The sequence below is a fragment of the Nomia melanderi genome, chromosome 11 (genome assembly GCF_051020985.1).
Source record: "Nomia melanderi isolate GNS246 chromosome 11, iyNomMela1, whole genome shotgun sequence".
Taxonomy (NCBI): Eukaryota; Metazoa; Arthropoda; class Insecta; order Hymenoptera; family Halictidae; genus Nomia; species Nomia melanderi.
The window spans coordinates 6,516,149-6,541,049 of record NC_135009.1 but is presented as its reverse complement, the minus strand read 5'-3'; the positions used below and the strand labels follow the sequence as shown (position 1 = coordinate 6,541,049).

The window sequence follows — 24,901 nt, the reverse complement described above, 5'->3', positions numbered from 1 at the left end:
CTTCCTTTTGGCTCGCCTCCGCTCAATTAAATTCTACTTCAGGGAGATCATTTCATAAATCACATCCCGGCACCAACACACGCGCACGTGCTCGTGCCCGTCTTCTTATAGACAGTCATTGTCGGAGTCGGGCAAAAATTCATTTTCAGATTCAAATTTTATTCAAATAAAAATATATTGAGCGTGACTGTACAAACAGTCAATTAAATAGAAATATTTAAATTAAAGGATAATCATGTAAAATTATTTACACTGTTACCCGAATTATTCGAATAAGTAGATTTATATACCACAAAAAACAAATAACCGCTGCCGAAAAATTCCATGAACCGGAATTCGTGAGAAACATTTACTCGAAAATATTCAAACGGCGGTTAACTCTGATCACAGTGATCCGCCGAAAAAACCAACCGATTTAAAAACCACCTGCAGCCCAAACTTTACACCCGTTACTTGAAAATTCAAATTTACGAAAGAAGAGCTGCGACTTAATCGAAGCAATCCCAAAACAATTTCATACCCGAAGTGTTATTACGGTGCAACAATTATTAGCAAAAGTATATACCGAGACCTCGCGTCGCATACAGTTGCTCAACGTCCGAAAGAAGTGGATCACAGCCAATCGGGGAATTAATATTTAAAAATTCGTCGTTGTATGATTACTACCGTTAACTGTCAACCATTATCGATCTGATCGACGATACAAAGTAGTCGATTATTCGTTCCTCGATTGCGAAGAGCGAGAAGGAGAGAGAGAGAGAGAGAGAGAGAGAGCTCGACGAAGATTGTGTGTCTCCGGTATGACAGCGTGGTCGGCCACCGCTTCGACGTAACTATTTAATAACATAGTGGATGGTTGCGGCACCACCTGGCGGCCAGGCCGAGCATGCCGCCATCGAAGTCTTTATTAGACCCAATTGAACATTATTGCTCCTCGGGCTGCGTAACTGGAACCGGCAGGGAGGGGCGGTGTGAAAGGGTCGACGGAACGAAAGGGCGGACGGATCGTCGGCTGCAGACGTCGTTACGCCGTCAGGTATCGGCACAGGTGAAGAAAGGCACGAAGCGTCTAGGCACGGTGTTTAATGGACCCGAATGAGATGTGCGTACATCGATGCATAGATGATGCATACGCGCGTTGACTGTGCAGCCGGGAAGGGGTTACGGGGCACAGAGGCAGATTAACGGCGTTAAAGGGAATTATTGGGTAGCGGCTGCGATTAACCCTTCGCTGATATTTATTAGCCGGCTGAAGCTTCATTATTCCTGTACGGTCTACACTGCGCCTCATTCCCGTTAACTAGATACCGTTCAATTAGCCTGTTAACCAGGGATGACGAATGTACTCGTCATTTGTGTTTATCTTTCACCTCTCTTTATTGTTCGTTGACTTCTTGGCTGGCTACGGGGGGACTCGTGTATTAGCCCATTCGGGAGTTGACTCAATCACTGCTTGATTCGATATAGGAAGATTATAAAGTTTGATGTTTAATGTTAAACTTTGTGTGATGCATCGATGTGTAAAATATTGAAATAAAATAGTTTCGTTTCTGAATTTATGTGAGACTTCTTGTGAAATCAGTTTTAAGAAATGTTCGTGTGAAGTCAATTTTAGGAAGTGTTTCTTTTTGCAACTGCACTTACCAAAACTAGTTTGTTTTTAATAATTAGCTAAAATGGCAAGAGTTTCTGTATTTTCAACGGAATTGTATCTACTTTCATTATTAAGTATTAATAAGAAAGAAATAGAATTTAATTTCTTATGTTAAATACAGAATTAATATTCATATTTAGTAAATACAATGTGAAAATTTCAAAACAAGTTTTACAGAATATTGTAAGCCACGAGGTTAGTTATTATATCTTAACGTAAATACTTATTACATTTGCTAAGCAATAAGATAGCAGTGCTAGTTATTTGTGTGCAGTCTCAATGAATCACGTGTGAATTCTCAGCATTCGAATACGCTTACAAATCCAACCGAACTTATTTATGTTACAACCTAATAGATACTAATTAACTTGTTAACTGGAGATGACGAATGTACATACACGGTACTTGCGTTTATCTTCATCTCCGCTTCGTTTCTACGCTTCTGACTTACTCATCTAGAAGCTATGGTATTAAAATGTAACATAATATCTGTAGAAATGTAAATGAAATTACAATTGTATTCAACGTGGGGTGAACTGCTTGAGATACTTATCGTTCCCCTCTACGTATGGGAATCCATGGTCGAAAAATGATCAGGTTAATGGGTCACGGATGCGTGACGGCAATAAAATCTCCCCTTCCCTTCTCTGTTTTATACTATTCCTAGTAAAAATAATCAATTACACGAATCAAGCGTCTGTCGTAATTAGAATAATCTTCATACGATTCTAATTAACTTTAGAAAAATATACCAACAAATTAGATAGAATTTCAAACACTCATTGTCTATCTTCATCTGTCAAAAACTAAAGCAACTCAGTTACCAAGAAGTAATAAAATTCTTATTTCACTTTTAATTTAATCAAATTTCTGGATACATCTAAAATATTTTAAAGACAAAGCTCCAAATAGAAAAACACCACGCAGATTCGATTCCAATGTACGATACATCACTACAACATCAAAGGAACGCGATCGAAGGTTTCAAGAAAAACGTGGAAAGAAAGTTGCTCGGCGGGCTTATCAGGGGTGATGGCCGAAAGCAAAAGATAGAAAAATGAAGATGTCGAGCAGTCCCGGGTAGGACGATTCCGGGGCCGACAAAGCTTCCTCGCGGCTCCCGAGCGCAGAAACAAAAAGTATCGACGGTGCGGTGTGTACGTGAACACTTACACCGAGCGACGCCGAGCCGATATAATTCAATATAATGTAGGACCCAGCGACATTATCTGCTCTCCGTGCAGTCAGCTCGACTCGGGGCCCGATTAATCTCGACTCGATCTCAACAAAGCGCGGATTTATGTTCTCCGCGCCGATCGCCCTTAAATCCCCCGCTGGAACCAGTTTTTGGCGAGCTCGTTTCCTTTCCGCGGTATCCCCTACCGCATTCCCCCTCCCCTCTGCCCCCTTCCGGTTTTCCTTTTCCCTTTTCTTTTTTACACAAAGGGACCCCCGGTCATCCTCCGATCTCCCTTCTTTTCGTTGCACGACCGAAGCCGCACGGTTCGGCCCCTTTCGTGAACGTTGCAGCCGCGCGATTCGACGGGGGTAGTTTCTTGCATCGATCGAAGTGCAATCGATTTTTTGGGCCTGCCTCTTCTGGAAGAGCACTGCGAACGGTTCTATTTTAAGTTTCGTATATGAAACGTACAGTTAGATTTACGCTGTGCAAATTTTTGTCTTGGAAGACTGATTCAATATTTTTAGCAACAATGAAGAATATTTTTCTGAGTTGGGTTTCTTTTAGTGTGGTTACAGATTGAGAGATTTCCGAAACGTGTTTTCTAAATTGTTTTAATAAATAATGTTTTAATAAATAATGTTTTAATAATTTACGTTTGCTGTTTCATGCTTGTATCCGATGAAATTTTTTTTGGCGCTAGTAAAACTGATTTTCTATGAAAGATTCTTCTGGCCAAAGCTTGACCAAACGTAAAAGTTACTGTTTCTATTTCAAACATTATATATTACTCAGTTATTTATACTTTCTATGAATAACTAAGAATTTCTTTCATTATAACAAATATATTCTTCAAACAGGATATCGAAAATAAATCTTCATAGTCTCGATGGTTGCAATTGCTCTCACAGGATGAACACACAAGCTTCATACGAACATAACTAGTCGCCAAAATAAAATTCAAAGCAACGTTCTTTCCTTGAAACCGTAAACACCTAGATACAAGGAACTACCCCTCCCAAGAACAATTTTCCGTAACCTATGTTCAAAGATCTCTGAGACCTTTAGCGGAGACGGTGCAAGCAACAATGTCTCGTAACCGAGCACCGATCGTTTCACTTTCCGCGACTATTACGAAGGGGACGCGGATAGACGGCTGTGCTGGCAGGACGAGGGAGATCGGTCGAGGCAAAAAGGCGCGGCCGTCGTCGTCGGGGTAGAAAAGTGATTTTTGAGGCGTCGGAACGTCGAATTACGAGCAAATCCGTAATGGGCCGTGGGATCGACTCGATGGATCCTCGTTGTTCGGCGTCATTATGCGCTCCACGTTCCGGCGTCCGTGTTCAATCGGTAATTGCGACAAAGACGAACGACACTACCGCGGTTCTCTCTGCGCCCTCATCACCGCGCTCGCCGGCCCGCAACGATATTTCGAGAAGTCGACGCGTCCCGTTCTTTTCCGCTCGCGAGTCATCGTCATCGAATCCCGTGACACGAACACGCCAACGAGCTAGCTAGCCGAGCGCATCTGCCCCTGCTCCGACGATTAAGCGATTAATGGAACCGTTTGCACGCGTTCCTGGAAAATATTCATGGTATTTCTGCCTCTTGTATCGCCCTTCACGCGGTTTGATGATTGTTCTACATTCCTCGCTACGCGGAAACCTTAAGTCTCTTCCGGGAAAAGGGTTCGGCTAGTTGCGTAATTGTTCGAAAGTTTGCAATCAATTATGGGATTCACGAGTTGTGGAGAGAATTGTTATAAATGGATTTTTAGGTGTTTATGAGGAATTTGAGAGTACAGATTGCATAGATAGGATAGACCATCTAAAATATTTCAACTGTAGTGCTTGTTATAGTTATGTTAAGTAAATCTGCTTCCTGTCATTTCATTTCTCAAATTACACTTTTAAACATCTGAATTTTCATATACATCTAATAAGAGTTGGCTATTATCTACTTATAGATTCGGTAGTGATGTTTTTATTGAAAAAAAGGAATTCAACTGTGTTATGAAGTGACGGATGTCCTCCGTTCATCGTAGTATCTATAGCATTCGCAGATTGACGTCACAGGCAGTTTTACTCTCGAAACAGGCCTTTCCCCGAGCACGAAAACAAGGCGCCCGTCACTTTTCAATATTTAAGGCCTTCGGAGCCATCAGAAGGTTGTTTAACCGGCGCACCAAATTTCACCGGCAGAAACTTAATAACAGAGCGTCAGCCGCGAACACCGAATACATTACGCCGCGTGTTGCGTTGCGAGCGTAATCAATTTGCGGGTTCGCCACTTTCGTTGGTTCACGCGGGGAATTTCGAGAGCGAAGGCGAGATTAAAATCTGGCGATCGGAGTTTATGCGAACGCGCGAAACGCGCGTGTCGTTTCCTCGACGAGCAGAAAGAGAGGAGGGAAATGGAAGGAAGAGGCGAACCGTTGGCCGCGTGAAATTGAGTCCGCGCAGTGTTTTATCAGAAACGTCGGGGACGACGTGAGCGAGCAATTTACGTTCGCTGGGGGTATGTAAAATGCTGGAAAGAGAACGTTAACGATGTCGTTCGACTTACTTGTAAGATCCGTGAATGTTCTTGCAGGAGCCGTGTACGCACGGGTCCCTGTCGCATTCGTCGATGTCCTCCGCGCAATTCGGCCCCGCGAAGCCTGGCGCACATGTGCACTTGTAACTGTCTTCGAGTGACCGGCACTCAGCCCCGTTTCGACATGGCGACGAGGCGCAGTGGTCTTGCCGCTCGCAATGCTCCCCTGAAACGTGATAGACGAAAAATGATTGTATATGATGAGCGTCTTGTAATTTGATGGAAATAGAGTAGTAATCGAGATAGAAATCTCGAAAGGTTGTGTTTCTTTAAAAATTGTCATCAAGTAGATGTACTAAGTTGCATATAACTTGTGTTATTATATTGTTATATTGTTATATTGTTATATTGTTATATTGTTATATTGTTATATTGTTATATTGTTATATTGTTATATTGTTATATTGTTATATTGTTATATTGTTATATTGTTATGTTGTTATATTTACAATCTATTATTATATTGTAAAAGCACTGGTTCATATTATATATCGTATTGCAATTATAGAATGATGTATTAAACAATGTTATTGTTAGTTGTATTTCATATTACGTTAAAGGTAATGTTTATTAAAAATTGGATCAAGGTAAAGTAAAATTCTTGGGATACTAGTATTAACAACATCGCAATCGCAGTATAATATTTTAATTACTTCATTTACTACTTTCATGAAACTAATATACAAATACATAAATTCTGCTGAATATAAATGAAACTCGGCAATTTGACGGATATAGAATTTTTCGGCATTATTTAGTAACTCTTGAAATCGATTTTGATTCATCCAATTATACGAACGCGCATTGTAATTCTCTACTTTCAAAGCTCTAGTTTTCGCAATGTATATAAAGGAACATGTAGTTTTCTGGATTTGGAACTAAACTGATGAAAATTTCGATCAAAGTATAATGTAGATTTCGTACTCGGCAATATTCCATCGTGAAAGGAAGTATCGTTTAAGATGGTAGTAATGCTGGCCAACTCGTTCTGTCTATCTAAAGTCACATCCCTGCCTCCCTCCGGGTCACTGATTAGTGGAACTAATTACTGGACTCGCTACTCGCTCCCTCAGATCTAAGATGTCTTTGCTCCTCGATCTGTACACTGCACCCGCTACGCGCCAGTGGTTCTTGGACCGCGAAACGAATCTCGAGCGACGAAAACGGTTCACTCGTATAAATTCTTTTGCAAATGTTTTTAAAAACACAACTGAACTAACTATCTAAAATCGTGTTTTTTATGTCGTTCTTTTTTCAGGATAATAACTTTCGAATGTTGAATATAACTCTTTTAAAGTTACAAAAAGTATACCAATATTTTATTTCATATTCAATTTAACTGTGGAATTTTTATATGCATTTTTATATTGTTATTGGAGAAAGTAATTTATAAAATTTGTTTTACATTAGCGAAAGTGCAGTCAGTCTTTTGAAAATTATTTAACACTTCTTTGTAGAAGTTGGTAAATGACTGACGAAAATTATAGTGGTATTGTCTCATATAAGTTACATAGTTTAAAAAGTCCTTTCGACTCTATCCTTACTGAATTCGAATATAAGTACTTCCTATAAAAAATATAATAGCGATAGGTTAAAGGTATACTATAGCAATTATAATTAATAAATAGAATAAAATAAACATTTCACGATTTTGAAACAAGTTAAAAATTTCATTAATTGGCAAACTAAAAAATGAGAAAATCTAGAATAGTATACGCGTCAATTAACATTTCTGCTTCCTTTAAGGAATTCCGTCGATCTGCCTACTTTATGCCGGCAACTTTGCTGCGATTTTCATAAAGTAACAAAGTGTATGCTTGGGAGGATCAAAGTTTGTAGATGCACATGTGAGAACCACTGGACCAAAGGTACCGCCACAGCGAAATGCCGCATTGCTCTCGGCCAATTATCCACCACCACAAACTTCTCTCTTTCCCTGCGAATTCTCTTCTCTTACGATCCCCCTTTTCCCCCTTTCCCGCCAAATTCCTCTTACCCCTAGATTTATTTGTCAAGCCAGCACGTGCCCGCGCGTACAACCAGCCCGTAAAAAATCCCCGTTTAGTTCTGCCCGTAACTTCCGCGAGCCGTACAAATTCGTCCAAACGAAACACCCTTGCGCCGAGTTTGATTGGGTTTGAAATAAAATATTTTCCCCTTTCCTTCGTAATCCAAACAGATCTCTTTTAATAATCTTATCGTTTTGGGATAAACAATATAAAACACTGAATTTTTATTTGATTTTTTTTATGAATAGATAAGTTAGGGATTAAAGTAGACAATAAAAAAAAAGACAGAAATTTGAGTTAGTAGATGGTATATTTCTTGCAGAATGTTAATTCGCTTTAAAAGCGGGATGGTGATATATAGTTTAATGCTAGAACAGCCGAGCAATTAATTGGATTGATATATAATCCGTATAAAAATTGTAAGATTGTTTTCAGTTTCTTCAGACGTTCATTATAGATTTCAAATGAAACTACTTATTTTCTATATCATTCCGAATATTCAATGCTTTTAAAATATCAATAGTTGCGAAACAAGAAACCTGAAGCCAGTCATTTTGATTGTAACGGTAGTTCTAGCGTTAAAAATAGCTCATTGTACATAGAAAAATAAATGGAATAGGTGGAATATAATTATCTTCTAACTATCAATGAGTTGATTATAAAACAGCGATATCATTGTGCGAAACAAACGATAACATTCTATTGTCAATAGTCGAAAACAATAATACCAGTGGAAATGGACAGTAGCAGGCAGACATGATACTCAGGTATACTTATACGTTCAGTGAGTTTTCTACAAAAATTTTAAAAACAGAACATCATGTAAAAAGATATAAAAATACATATTATGTATTTTAATCTTTTATTTTATATCAGATATACTTATTTTCTGAACATTCTATCAGTTCAAAGATATATCGTGTTTATTTTAAATATGTGTATCGTGACTATTTTCCTAATTGATCAATTTATAACCAACGTCTCCGTCAATCGCCACTATTTACGCATTTAGCTTTAGTTTCAACAGTCTCTACACAATGCGTCACCATGCGAGCGTTATGAATCCTTCGGATTAAATCTCGCGCTTTATTCTCCATTCACGGGATCATATCTTATTAATGAGCGTAACAATGAGAACACCAGGACAATCAGGTCTTATCAATCCACCAATCGCGTAACCTTGCCACTCGACCCATGTGAATTGATACGTCGTTGGGATGATTGACAACCGTTCCGCCGTGTCGTATTTAGTATCTATATATCAGATCTCGTTTGTTTTATATTTTTCGAACTATTATGATAATTAGCATTCGAGCAATTTCCTGTTCTACTTTACTACCAAACTGAAGTTATATGTAAATTACTTTAAATAAGAGTCATGTGCATTTAAAGTAAATATTATAAAATTATGGCTACATTTCAATATTTACAACTTGAACCTTCTTCTAGTTATATTATAAAAGTTAAATATTTTTTTAAATACCTTCCACAAACTTTAAAATAAGAAAACTTACTTAAGAATCTGATTTGAACAAAAATAAATTAGAAATATTACTAATAAAACCAATGTTGCACCATTACATCACTGGGCAGCTGTAGATTTGTATAAATGCTTTTACATTTGCAGGAATCGAACGCGAACAGAAACTCATGTTTTACAGCACATTCGTTATGCCGGAATTATCGGATTATAAAGTTACGCAAAGACAGGTGCTGGTTGCGGCAAGCAGAAATCGCTTAATTATACAAACGAGTCTGTTTTACAAAAATAACTTCACCAATTTATTACTTCGCGTAATTCCGATCACTTCATTGTGGAACAGGTATACGCGTGAACACTTTCATTCCAGTTCCCAAGAATTTTTATATCGCGTCTTAAAAGTGTTTTCACCTCTACCGTTGACACGTCGGCAAAAGAGACATAAAAAAGAGCGGAGATGTTAACAGTCTTACCTGTGTATCCAGTGGCGCAGGTGCAGACGTATTCGTGCAGTGATTTCAAGATGCATGTGGCACCGTTGAGACAAGGCGACGAGTCACACGCATTTTCCATCGGTATTTCGCACAGACTCGCCGTGAACCCGACCGGGCAGGAACAGGTGAAAGAGGGGGTGCCGCCCCCGGTGCTCTCTTTCACCCTGCACGAGCCCCCGTTTTGACAACGTGGCCCCGTGTGGCAAGGGTTCAGGTGTTGACAGTACTCCCCCACATATTTCGATGTACAACTGAAACAAAAAGATTCGAATGTTAACCCTTTGCCTTACCATTTATTTCGACTCATGATACTTAGTGTTGTTACAATTTCATAGATACAGTTATTGTAAAGGAAATTGTAGTACTACAAGTTCAATCAAATGTACTTATGAAAATAAGAAAATTGTTTTGATTGTAATATAGCACATTTGTAAAATAACGTAATTTCTACTCAAGGGTTAATAATCTATTATAGAAGAGAAAAGTTCTAGGCATATTCTATGCCACTATTTATTTACAGACAAATTCTTTATTGAATTACTGTTAAAGTTCATTAAATAATACATTATTCATTTTCTTCGACAACTTCTTTCCATCTTGCAATGAACTTGTTTACTATTTCTGCACGTACTGTATAAACCTTTATATAAAAGAAGAAAATGAAGAAAATAAATTTAACACATGTAGGAAATATTTCCATCATTCATTCTTATATCGTGAATCACTGGCAAGTGTCTTGCAAAGTCTAAGTCGTTCCGTTCCATTTAGGCGGTCTCGAAGACATGCCTCTAATGCCTTCTCGCGAAATGGAACGGTGAATCGCGCTGCGGTCAAGGCTTCCACGAAAGGTTCAGAAAGCGGAAGACGCGATCCTTTGTGGCTAGCTCGGCAACACGTATCATTATACCCATCGAGAGTGTATATCTAAAATTCGCGTTGTACTGGTCTCGCGGGGTTACGAGAAATTCTCTCCCAGACCTTATTTCGGCGCGTTGCTAAACGATCGAAGCAGTCAATTCAAAGAAACGACCCACCCTCTCCAATTACAAGGCTCGGGCCTCTCTCTCTCCCAAGTCTCTAATTAAACTTCTTCTTTATTATTTCACCTAATCGTTCATTTCCGCCCGCGAGCGCAAAAGTGTCCACGTTAAGTGTTCTGTGAAAATCTGAAGAAGTTTCGGAGCAATTTAAAAGAAACCGCAACATGGTTAAATATATTCTAGCAAGGATTATCGAGTTCGATGTCCGAGATTTTTTGTTAAATTAATGTTAAGTAATTTATTCTGTATTGTAGAACAAGTGATTTTATGTGGTTGACACTTACGTTTGTAGTTAGGTGAATGATTGCGAACGAATTGAGTGTAATTGTTTGGAACAAGTATTTCGTTTGCAAAAGATTGTCAAACGGGAGGTTGCTAAGAACGAGTGATTTTGGAAGATTGGTTGACGAAGGATTGATTTGGTGGTCAACCATTTTATAAATTAGTTTGACGAACGATTGGTTTGAGACTGTTTGAAACTGTTTGATGACTAAGCAAAAATTAAAACTTCAGTGATAATAAACGACTTATTGCTCAGTTATATATTTAAATCTGAAATAAACTTTATTATAACTATTTAAAAAAGTGTATGTAACATCGAATATGGAAAAAGATATATCATTAGTACAAAAGAATAAAAGCTTGTAGTTTTGTAAATCTTCTTTCCAGTACATGCCTACAAGGACAAGGCTTTTAAATACTTTCTCTTTCACAAGTGTAGGACATCTAACACTTCATTTCCCTCCTCCATACATAATAAAAATATCGTATTGAAATAATTTATCGCACACAATCTAGTTTTAATACAGAAACATAAACATTCGTCCAAAATAATACATACACAAACATTTTTTATTCTAACCATAAAATTTCATTCGTAACCACAGTAAAATGTTCCTTTTGAAATCAGATTACCACAGCCAAATCACATTTTATCACAAAAACTACGTGTTCGTAAAGAATAAAATAGACACGAGATGTTTTTAATTCCGCCCACGAAATACCGCTCTCTGGACCTTAATAAGACGCTTAGAAAGATTTCTAGGGGGTCAATGACTGCGCCGTCCGCCCGAAAGGTAACGCCAGGCGCCCTACCGGGCCTTTATAAAGAAAAGCTACTTTCTAATGGGCCCTAATGATCCTCCGTTCGTGGACTCGCATTGTAGTTCCCTGATCGATTACCCTCTCTTTCCCAGGAAGCGGTCGATACTCGAAACGAAAGAAACGAGCCTGTATAAGGGCAGCTTCCTACGATTGCGTGACTAGAAGAACTCCTTCTTCCCCGGTGAGCGAACGCTACGCCTATTTTAATAGATATCCCGCATCGAATACTCCCTCGATAATTTCTAAACGACAATCGACGAACTGGAACGACTCGTTCACCTCGGCTTTCGAATGGGACGGAATTACAGTGTCTTGTGTGCGACATGGAATTCATGTGCGCATGGTCAAGCGAGTCGTAAATTGTTCAATCTAGATACAATGTGTCCGCGCGGCAATGAGTCACAGTAATTTGCGTCTGAAGACCGATCTTGATTCCAAGTTTCTTTATAGTAGGTCTCCTATAACGCTTCATGAATACTGACTACTTTCATGAATTTCAAATAACCTCGGTTTGAAAACCTGATTTTTAATATTCTTCTGCATATACTTGTTATTTATTCATTTTATTTAACGAATTTAGATACCGGAATTGAGTGCAAATCGATAAATAGAGAAGTTTCAAGTCAGCAATTTTTATAGTTGTAAGTTTTACAAAACTGAATTCTCATGAAATAACTTTACTTTCAATTTAATAGTTTTAACACTATAAATTTTTCAAAACGTACATCTCATAAAATAAGTTTACTTCTAATTTATCAATTCTGAGAACTAGTAATTTTAAAACTTTATTTTAGAGAAATAAAATTCTCAATTAGATAGCCTTTAAAATTGTTAATTTCTCCAAATTGAATTTTCATGAAATAGCTTTATTCTCAATTTTGCAAACATTTCAATTTCCACATCCACAAAATTGTAAACCAAGTTCACTTCGAACTGCTGATCCCACAAACCTATATTTCCACAAAATAAATTCACCTTAAGCTCTACACGCCACAATTAAAATGCCAAAATGACAGCTTTACATTTCCAATAAAACGCGTTTCATCAATCGCATGCATACAGTAAATTGTATACATGAATAAAGATCGGAACAACGATGACCGCAGAGCAGCTAGGGTGAAAGAGTGGCTGCGGACCATTGTCGAGGAACACAGCTGGTTCCATCCAAGTCGGTTCACGCAGCTTCTCTCTCTCGGCTGGTTTCTGGCGTGGATATCGAGTATGCGAGCGCTTAGAAAGCCGCAGCCGGTATCTCTATAAACGGAAGCGACGATTCCACGGCCATTATTTGCCGGCAGCGAGTTTCTTCTGGGCTACCAGTCCGGAGCTCGAGAGCGCGTTGAGCACCATCGGCTGGATTTATTGACTCCTATCTGTGAATATTCCTTTCTAAGCACCGCAGGGACGTAACGAATACACCACGGTGCCACCGAGTGTCGCCTGTACGGACGTTACGCGCGTCTACCTCCCGCGGGATGTATTATTTTAGCGAAGTTACAAGCGATTCCAGAGGAAACCGCGCTCGTGAGTCTACATTTTGTAACGGTGCTGTATTGTGGAGACTTTGTAAGGAACTAACAATTCCGAGGTTGCACCAGCGATTTCTCTTTCAACTTGTACATGCATTCGCGGTGTATAGGGTGTTTTAGAACTGATGATACCAGTGGAATATGATTCTACCCGAGGAAATAAGCTGAAAGTGTGGAAGAAAAGATGTGCTTTTGGAGCTGTGAATGTAAATGTAAATATTTAAAAGTAACTTGATACAAAAACATGTTTAATATGAATTATTATGAAATTCTGGTTGTTGAATTGAATAATATTCAAGGAGAAAGGAACGACGAAATGAATTAATGTTATTAGCTGCGAATATAAAATAATTGTTCGCGCGGTAGTGTATAAAGCTAACCGCTTGCATGACATTCCTCGAACCGCTACTCACGCAGCCATCCCACTGTGATATCGTGTCAAGTACACTGTAATTATACCATCGCGTACGCGTCGCTCTACGAAAGCGAATGATAATTTTATTAACAAATACGGGACACGCGTCGTATGATTTAATCAGAATATATTTCATACTTTACCATTCGTTTATAACTTTTCACTATCGTGTATTCGTCCACTTTCAAAGAATAGTTCAATATATATCTGAAATAAAAAGTAACAGGGATATTTGTGAAAACCAAAATACTGTTTGAAAATCCCTACTTATTCGAACTGCGTATTTTCATCTCTTTCAGATAAACCTTTAATAGACCTTTCAAACGATATATGTACTTCATAACACACAGTAGAACCTTGATTATACGATTTAACTGAACAACTGATAGTTGTCAGATTAGTGAAATATAATAAAATTACTCGACAAAAACGTTTTCTGTGTTTAAATTTCGATTAAAGAAACCGCACGAACTTTTAATAAATGAATACGGTACCTATAAATCACAATGTCTGTGATTTAAATCTACATATTCCAGGATACTGATTTCACGGGCAAACGAGACTCTATACGATTGAAGTCATGAAAAAGAGCAACCCGGTTAATCAAGGCTCCGCTTTACTTCAAACGTTCCAACCCGGAAAATCGAATTGAAAGCCGTCGCAGAATACATCGAGGAGGCATCATTCGGAAACCGAGGACCACCAACGCACAGCTGTTCCAGACATGTACGCTACTGTTGCTTCCCGTGTATTCATCTGCACGCGAATATGATTGCATCAAGGAACGCGCTGTGTACGCGCAGCATGTATCAATCAGGGACTTCACGGGCAGTAAAGTTCCGTCCGGTAGCATCATCATTCTGCTTTGTTGTCGGTCGAGGAGCAAAACGTTATTTAAAAACAGGAAAAAAAGGGAAAAAGAAACGAAACCACTTTATGGTTGACCATTCTCTCCGGTAATGGAGAACCGCGAGGCGGTTCCAGGACACACACTGTAAGAGATTTATTTCACTCGGCGTTCTCGCGCGTCGCTGCGTATCAATGCCGATCTACGGCCGCCTCAATGCGTCCGCTTCCTCAAATCTGATCCCATCCTCGTCCTATCAAGACCGTGTTGACGAACTCGATGCGCCTTCCACCGCAAACGACGCAGTAAAGCCTCTCTATCGTCGTCTTATTGTTAGCCGTGACGTGGAAACGCTTAGTTTCACGAGGAACGCGAGATAATTGAGTAAAGTACCTTCAGCAGCAGTTTGGAGGAACGTGAATACGAGAGAAGGTACTTCTGGATCCTTGATCTCGCCGTTTGTGTTTTGCTGACGCGAAGGTCGCCTGAGCTACATCCTCAGGGAAGATCTAATAAGAGAAGGTATCGAACCCGGAAACTCGAAAAAATATGAAACTTTGTGTATAAGGGGTGGTTTCACCCTTTCAAAGTGAAATTCAGCAGGAAAAAGAATTGCAATTTATTAGGCTTGATTTACTTTACTTACAAAGTTCATAATTTCTTGAATATTCGGATTTAATAGATTACCGTTTAAGTTGTATATTATATCGCAACACTTTACAAGAATCAATATATTATTTAATTCTCCGCTATACTTATTCATTGCCTAATAAACATCACGTAAGACACTGTACCATTTTCCATAAAATTGATACATAAACTCTTGGTAAGTACATATTATAAGTACCAACACTTTCTCGTCAATTCCCTAATATTTTCACACTTTACCCCGTTAACCTCGCAAATCCTATTTCATTATTCCGAACATTAGACGATACGGCGACAGTAAGAAAACCAGTCAACACGCCAAAATCTCATTAACGATTTCTTCCCTTGCAACTGGAAAAAATACTTTACTGCCAACGGTGAGCAACGCCGCGGACGCGCGAATGCTTTCACGTTACACCGTAATTTCATTTGCACGGGAAAACAATAAATTTCAGCCGTCGAGGTCCGTATACGACATACCCAGGTGTTCTTCGTGACCGGAGCCGTTCGGGTTTCTACGTATACACGGCGCGGTCTATAAGGATAGATCGTTTGCCGAGCGCGGGCAAGAAAATCCCGCCGAAAGAAGAACGGAAGGACGACTTGTATTTGCGGCAGGATCGTCGCTAGGACTCCCGATCAGTCTGTAAACACTCGGCCGGAATGTCGCGAGCCGATCCGTCGCAGCCACTTCCACCGTTCGCGCGCGCGCTGGCGGCAGGATGACAGTGAATTATGCCGCAGACACGATGAATAGTCGTCGATACTAGAACGATTCCACCTCCGACTTTTGCGCAAAAATGCCGCGATTTTACACGCGACAAAAACACGCCGTCCGCGTCTCGTCTGACACCAGGGACAATTGGAGGCATAACAGTGATTGAACATTTGGGATTGTTTACGATATTCGGCGTTTTTATGAAAGATTTTCTGTTTTTTTGGTGTTCGTTTTTAGTAGATTCATGGAGGGCTGTTAGAATTTTGGAATATTGTTTGGTGGAATTTTTATGTTGATTTTTATTGATGCGATTGTACAAAAATGTGTCTTAATTCCCTATTAGAGTTGTAACTTGTAAGATCTATGTGAGTGAAGAGTTATATTTCTGGGAATAATATGATGAGGTGTGCAATAAGTGTTTGTAAATATAGTGTTAATTAATCGTTTGTTTGCTAAAGTAGTGAACTCTATAAAAAAAGAAGTAGAATAAGTTGATAAAATAAAATAAATTAAGCAGCATTCAAATATTTCAACAGCAAAATTTGACAAAATTTTAAAAGTGGAGTTAATTACTTTGTTCTGTGAACGGAGAGAATTGAAATCTGTATTTGCAATGACAATGATTTATCTTTATGTGAGCAAGAAAAATTTCATTGTCTTAATGAAATAGTTTTAGTGAATCTGGTGGCTTCAATTTTTCTTCTAATCATTAAACTTAGGAAATGAAATAAAAATCAATGTAGCTTATGAATTCTAGTTTTTCATAAGTTCAGTAAAAAATTCCATCTTATTTTATTATGTCGTTTGGTTTTAAAGAGTTTCATGAATTACGTAATCTTTACGTCTGTACTTATTACTTTGCTGTATGAATCATGTAAATTTAAAGAAATGAAAGTTATATAAAATGTTGTTTACATTATTGGATTCAGTATATCATTAATATTACAATACAAGTGTAATAGTAATTTTGAAATCGTTGTTATCCTTCTGTATAGTATTTCAAAATCAAATATTAACATATTACAAGCGTTATGGATGTTTTCTACGTCGTTAATTCGTCGTTAAATTGGACTTTTAGTGGGATCAAAGGATCCATTATCACGCGACCACACTAGGAATTTAAGCACTACTTTACCGAGGAGTATTTACGACCCCAATAAATCCATAAAGTCTTTGTATTTTACAAATATGAGATGCTTATACGACTCCTATACAAATACATATAATCGCTTTCACAGCACTCCCTTAATTGCATTTCAATCCCGCGAAAACCTTATCTAATTTTACAACGCGACGAATAAGTATCCTATTTACAATAAACTCGACTCAAATCCATACTTTCGAAGGCAGATAAACTCTATCTGCTCCTGAATCCAGTACAGAATCTTGATTATACGATCTAATTAGGCGACTGAAAATTCAGATAATTGGATACTTAAGAAGAAATTAAAATTTTTCTAACATATTTATAAAATTTAATCGTCTACATTCTGAAACACAACCTAAGAACTTGAATTATCAAGTTCCAACGTAACCAGGATTTTAAGCAATCTAGATCACAGGAAATAACGACTCAGATAGTCGAGGTTTTATTGTAGTTCGAAATGTGACATTAAAATGAAACAACTCTTCATCCTGGAATCTAAAAGTTGTGCAAGGGAATCAATGAAGAAATTACGATTACAATTTTTGCAACAAAATAATATCGTGTGTTGTATTATCAGGCCAATCTGTAATCGAGGAATAGAGGATCATCAAAGAAGGTTCGGCTGCGCGTATTGCCTTCGAATCTCGCCGTGATCGAGGCCGTACGATTTCAATCATCGTTTGTTATTGTCAGTAACTGGTATATACCCATCTCTCGCGAGCCGAGGCTTGATAAATCGATCGACACACACGCGATCGAGATCTCGAATCAATGATACCGCGGAGTCCGGAGGCAGCACACCCACATCGCCGGATACATTTGCGGATCCAACGAGGTGCATTCCCAATGTGCAGAGACCCCCATATCAGCTCGCATATTTCAATGCAAATTGGCTGTAACTAATTTTCCCTCAAAATCTCTGGTGAAGATTTCAAACAAAATTTGAGCAACATGAATATGACTCAATTCTTTTGAATTGATGTTAAAGATTATTCTTCTGTTATCGATTCTTATCGATATATAGGATATGCTTAGAATTTTTCTGGTTTTTTAATAAACTTTTACTGACGACGTAGCTGTATCATCATAGTTGAGAACGAAGCCACAAACACGTTATGCTCGTCATTTTCGTTTATTTCCATGATATCATATTCGTAATACAAATACAAATCGATATCATAATACAAATATTAATAAATATTATTTATTAAATATTAATAAATTATTAAAAATTAATTACATAGAATTAAATTAGTAAGTTAAATGTTAAAACTGTGTATTAAATTCTAAAATAAGTGAAAAATAAATAAAAACGTTTTACTAGTAGCAATAGAAATATATAATAACTTATACTGATGTTAATTGAGAATTGTCTTAATTAAAAATAAAAGAGTGGAGGTGTGGAATTTAAGAAGTAGGAGGTATTCGTGGCACGATGTAATTTTACAGTAATCCAAATTAGAAAACAGATCCTTATCAATTCTAAATGTTCGTTTTCTTGCATGTTTAGCTTTTCGAAACTATGATTTTACTGATTCGCCCAGTTCGTTACGGTTATTGTTGTTCTAATTCGTGCAAGGCAGACACAATTTAGTAGTATTCTCTTCTGTAAAATGGCCCGAAAGACACGCGAAGAAAGACTGGCTTGTTTTACGAAGTAGCTCGCTCAATGACGCTAGTTAATTGCGCCGGTCTTCAATTACAAAGCTGCTTACCGTTTAAATGTACTGGGCAGCGTTTAGAGTTTCACCAAGGCTTGTTAAATAGAACCGCTGCTCACTGAAGCACGAACTAATTGCACAATAAATACATAACACACAATTGTAATCTTGTTCTAAAATAGAACAACATGAATCCAAATTCTACAAATTTTAAGTTGAAAATATATTGTCTTAACAAAATTTTAATATTAAATCTGCGCAAGTCAAAAAATAGTAAGGCAATAATAACTTGAGCAGTATAGTTAGAAAGTAAATATTATTATATTCTAAATCTCAAAATTGCGAAGTCAAGTTTAAAACTTTTAAAATAAACAACAACTCCAAATTAACTATTAACTTACAGTTTACGTAACTACATTCTACATAAGTCACAGTTTAATAAAATAATAATAACTTGAACAGTATATCACGAAAGTAAATACTACTTTATTCCTAATTTCGGTAAATTAATTTTAAAAGTTTTAGTAAAATAACAATAATTTGAGTAATACAGCTCAAAAGTAAATACCACTATATTCTCAATGTCGGTAAATCAATTTTGAAAGTTTCAGTAAGAACAGTAGCTCCGACTTAATTATCATCTGTTATAGTCGATCGCGACGGCTCCTTTTTGAGGGCGGCAGCTGTCAGGATGACGTTAGCCCCGTTAAGTAATAACTCAAACAAAGCCCTTTACAGTTCTTCCGCAGCCTAAGCCTTTTGGGGCTTAACGCGTTATGATATCTCATATAGAGAGAGAGCTACTAATTGGACGGTAAAAATCAAAAAATTCTGAGTACACACGCTGACAGGTGTGGGCCACGTGGCGCGCTGCTCAAACAAGATTCAAGCGTGTAATCGTGCCCGATTGATCGACAGTTCGGGTCGCGACCGGATTTTTGCGACTTTCACTCGTCGAAATAAGACAATTAAGTCGATGCCGATGAATCATGTATCTGGCTACGTGGGAGTGCAAACTCTGCGCCGGTTCCATGCCAATTTCCGTGGCCTCTTCCTAGTTCTCGTCTCTGTTTCACACGATAAATTAGGCGGAAGAGTATTTAGAAATATTCACGTGTTCCTTTTTTTCTTTATGTCGTTAATGGTCGTTGCCCGTCATTTGTAGGATGTAGGAAGCGTTAAAATAAGAATGAAATTTGAGTCGTAGGAAACTGGACTGTTAACGCTCGTTTTCTGTCCTTCGTTTGTAACGAGGCCATTCACTTTCCTTTGATGAACAGGGAATGGTACCTTATGCAGCCTATTGCGAAGTGTTATGGTGCTGTATGGAAAATGATATAAGAATTATTATTATTAAACTACGAAAATTGTATCTTTAACCTTTCAGAAATTCTATGATGAGAAACAAATTTTGTTGTAATTAATACATGAACTTGTGGAAGAATTATAATTTGCTGAATAACCTATTTGATTAATTGATTTATTATTTTGATAGATTTATCATCTTCTGGTTACCACTCTTATAATATACCAAATTATAATCGAACAAACGAAAACCTCCAATTTCGAAATCTAAAATTCAACATACTTCCGATCTGTATTATTTTATCCTTCCCACGACTTAACAAACAACACTAACGGCACAAATAAAAAGGAACACTGTCAAACAAACTTCTCATATCCATTTTACTTGTAAAATTCCATGCGTGATAAGGAGCAGAGTATAAACGCGCGGAGAGGGTCGAAAACAAAAATAATGCGAATCGTGGATACTCCGCGCATTTTCTCGTTACGCTAAAGAGCCGCGGGTCAAAAGTGACCCCGCATTGGCTGGCCGAGCATTAAGTACTGGAATTAGCCGCGTAGCCATCAAAAGGCTCGATAAAATTTTCATTGCGTCTTGAGGTGCGGAAACTCAGGTAATTCGCAGGCAATTAATAAGATCCTTTCGTTCGGCATCGGGGCCGCGTGAAAGGCATTCCAGGAGGAAAAAAAGAAGTTCGATAACCCTGATTTCCTTGGAATTATCGCGTCGTATCGTCCGGAAATTAACGGATCGTCCGCCGAAATTGCCTCGTAAATCCGAAGGGTGTCCCATCCCCCTCCAGGCCGAAATCCCCCCGCACGCACGCACGCACGCACGCCATCTTGCTGTCTCTTACCGGCGGCGGGACATGACGAATGGTCGCGGGATTTTGCGGCGCGCTATCTAAACGAGCATCTGAAATTGTGCCTTTGCGCAACGCGTTAAAACGCAAGTGTTCGCCGATCGTTCGACGTTTAATTGGCCGACGAACATCAGACACAATCCCCGGGAAACTCGAAGGAACAACAAAGCCGTGATACGGCCCACCACTTCTTCGACTTCGAGCAACTACGATCGAGGCGCTCGAAGAGGTGGAATTCTATCGAACGGAGAAAATGCATGCGTCGTTAATTAATAGCTTTGCTTGGTAATTCCTTCGACTGCGTTTGATAAAAGTATTTCATCGCTAACCAGTTAACTGCGTTTGACGTCTATACGCATCATCTTAAAGCTTGAAATGTTACTAATTCTTTCAACGATGTATTCTTTGTTTTTTGAAGATAAACATGTAATTCTTCTTTGTTCTGCTTAGATTTTTCATTAAAATATACCCTAGGTGTATTCGTCCTGCGTTTGACGAGTACACACTTCATTTTTTGATTTTACTACAGGCAAAGCAAGAAATTTTTTAATCTAATTTCCACAGTACAAGTTGATACGTTGATTGCTGCGAAAAACTTCAGTTTTATAGGTCGCTTATTCTTTCATGAAAAAGATAAAAAGGAATGGTTACTTATTATTTGGTACTGTGATTCTTAGGTTACAGTGTTGTCTACTTGTTTACGCTATTGGGCAGTTTCATTCGACATCAGTCATTTGATAAATTGTAATGGTTTTCAAGAAATTTGGAAGCTACGGTCATTGGTGGCCGTGGCAGTTAACGTGTTAATTTCTTAGGAAAAGAAAGAATTTTATAGTTATTCTATGTCTACATTTAATCTAAGAGTTAACGATTGGTAATAGAGAATTAACTTTTAATTTATACTTTTAAAAAAGTGAATAACGGTTAGGTTTACTCAATCCATTTTTAAATTTTCATCGCGAGCGTAATGTGGTATTATAGAATAAGAGATTAACAGTTTTGTTCGGTGGAACATTGTCAGTAATGGTGTTTGGTTATTAAGTTATTCATGCTTGATGAGAATGGCTTCGCGAAATCGAAGGAAATTGGTATTTTTAAATAGGACGAGAAATGTATGAAATTGAACGTTTTAATGCTGAGTTATCTTAAAAAGGTTTACTCAAAAGTTGATTTCTAATATCCTGTACATTTTTGATCTTATAATATATAGAACACTAACAGACAGTTTCAAAGTTTATAGTATCGGTAAAACTGAATAAAATAAAGTGCTAATCGCCCCAGCCTTGATCATTTCGTAGTGTACAATATGATCTTTGAATTTTATTTTATGTGAAAATATGTGATAGAAATGGAAGATAAAGTACTGGATCGATTTCTGGTGCAACGCAGCTTAAATACTCAACTAAAACTTTTATTTTCTCGGCCAAATCATTCGATATCCTCCACTGAATTTGCTCCGAGGCTCGTTTCTAAATCATAATACTCTATTCGAAATTGGAAGGATTTAATCGGTTTCGTTTTATCCCTACAGTTTACTTCGCAGAATCCATCGGACACTCGATCGAATTCACTTTAAGACTCAATCTCAAGCCACGATATTTTATTCGAAATTGGTAGCGCTTAATCGATTTGACGTTACTTCTGAAATTCACTTCGCAAAATCGATTACAGGCGCAGTAATCAAATTTCCTGAATAAGAATCGCGAACGACGGACCACGTATTTTGAGGAAACGTCGGTCGTTTCCCCGGGACTGGTAAAAGTTAGATTGAAACGCGATCACGGCAAAGGATGGGGGACACGAATGATGGAGGACGAAAGAGAAAAGAAAAATATAAAACGGCCTACCGTCATCCCTTGCCGATAATGCGCGGCACTTAGCACTAAAATGGGAGCCTCCGGTGTCATTACGAATCGTCCACTTAGTCGGTAATAACATCGCAGTCCCAGACGAACGGAAAACGAACCGCGAGCGAAACGAGCACCACCGTCGCAAATTGAAGATCACACGGCAAGGGATCTTGTCGTCGATTCTGCATCGACGATTTCACTACAATTTCGTGCGGGTCCGTCGATCGTTCCGAGCACTCATAATTTCGAGGTTTCCCGTTATAATAAGTGGCGCAGAGCGCAGCTCGGAAGCGTGCAACCTTAATTGAGAAAATATTAAATTCGTAATTGGTTTAAATAGCGTCGGGCAATTTTTGTGCAATTTTATAAATCATTAATTTCGGGCGGCCGGGTCTTTAAACCGCGACCTTATCAATAAATACTTTGTAGTTTGTCCCCGGCAGGTTGTTACGATAATTTTCAGTTAAACATCGCACGTCTCGTTTTGGTGAGAAATCGAATATAACAACATGAAAACGTTGTTTGCCAAGTTGCTCGCGTTGCAGGTGTTTCTATGAAACGAAAGTTTCAAAAAATCTTCCTGAAACAATCTAAATCGATACACGTGACATCACAATTATAAAATGCAACAGTGAACGGCCAATCTACGAACACTTGCCCCATCATCGTATATGAAAACCATACAGGAAACCTCGCGTTACCCCTTTCAGTGTATCCGAAAAAAGGGGTGCATAATCGAGGGTTGGACAGGCAGCGCTTAAGGGGCGAAGAAGGGGCGCAAGGGTAGTCGAGAAGAAGTCGAGCAAATAAAGGTAACGACCTTCCTTCCCCGGAGACGGTGGAGATCGTCGGATTTGGGACCGGAACCATCAAATTCGGGCGCATTCGACCGCGGCAAATTCCCCGGCTTCTTTTGGCACGAGCTCGAATTACTTGGGGGCCCTACGGAAAAAAGTGGAAGCGCAAGAAGAAGAAAGCCGGGGACCGAATGAGGAGAAGGCCCCGGCGAAAAGGAACGCGACGGAACGACCGGGGAAGGGAAAAGAGGAGAAAGAGAGCCGGTGCTGCCACTGCTCGAGCTGTTATTGGTGGCTCTTAGACCAAGCCAACACGCTTCGTCGCTCGCATTAACTGCTCGTCCGCTCCCGATATCGATGCTTTTTTGCCCCCAACGCGGACCGCACCACCAAGTTTTTCCGGCCGCCGCGAACACGGCCAATTGCGCTCCTCGAAACGCGCGATCCCACTGCTCGCTCGTTCCGAGCCGAAATGACGCTAATTTTTTCGCGCCGGCTGATCGATCAATGTCATCGATACAGCGTGATTGAAACGCGTACAGCGAAAGAAAACGCGGTTGGCGCGTGGAAAGGTCGTTCCTGGTACGTTCACGCGCGTTTTTTGGAACGAAGCAGTTGGAACTTGGTGGAAAATTAATTATTTCGGGAATCCGATGTGGGCTGTTTTTGAAAATTCGCAATATGGAAAAGGAAATTTTCTGTGTGAGAAAGGAATTAGAATAATTATAATAACTTCTTTTCGTATGATAGCTTGTGTTCGAGATAAACTAATACGTTTGTCCATGACTCACCATTTCTATTTTGTAAATACCTATCAATATATGAAGACGAGAAAAGAAAATTTCAAATGTTTTTATTTTATTTTTATATGTAGATTTACACTTTACTTTTATTATGTTTCTAGAACACCCTGTATAGTAGAAGGTTGTACAAAGCGATTAGAGAATTGTCATGGCACTGCCGATGAAGAAATTGTTTGAAGAGATTGCGCGCATGTAACAGTAAACATTAGACACACAAAAGCACATTATTGTATGTATGCCAGTAAATATACCAATCAAAATTTGTAAGAATGTAAGACAACACATGTAATAAATACTTCGATTCGCCAACACCAGGGCAGTCACACATTGTCTTCTAATATATATCTCACACTGATAATATTTTCTAAAAGCAAGCAAACAAACAAACTTGTTGCCTAGAAACCAATAAATCACTCGAACATAAAACGTTGAATGTAAACAACGAAATCACGTTCATAGAACGATGACTGACGATCATCGTGCAGTAAAAGTCACGCCCACGCAACAGCGGCCGACAAAGCGTGATCCCAATGAAATGGAAAAAAACAGTAACTTCAGAAAAAAATATCTGCAACTAGACGTATTTTACATGTCGTCAAAGCGCCAAGAAGACAAGAGCCGATCATAAATATTGATGAACTAATGTAACGTCGCCGATGAATGAAAGGAATACACGCGGCGGCCTTACGCAACGCGTCGCGGAACACGCTCCTGACCAGGAGATGCATCGACCTACATTTCCCCAATCGAGGATTAATACCT

The 24,901-nt window shown here is 38.7% G+C and overlaps 1 protein-coding gene across 2 annotated transcripts in view; it reads right to left on the bottom strand.

The window, feature by feature from the left end:
• N (neurogenic locus Notch protein) overlaps window positions 1-24,901 on the bottom strand; it is a 336,265-nt gene that overhangs the window by 195,934 nt on the left and 115,430 nt on the right. For both annotated transcript variants that reach the window (XM_076371906.1, XM_076371907.1), the window contains exons 3-4: window positions 9,392-9,663; window positions 5,400-5,595 (exon numbers count right to left, since the gene is read on the bottom strand). In XM_076371906.1, coding sequence (XP_076228021.1) covers window positions 5,400-5,595; window positions 9,392-9,663 — 468 coding nt within the window. The remainder of the gene's footprint in view (window positions 1-5,399; window positions 5,596-9,391; window positions 9,664-24,901) is intronic.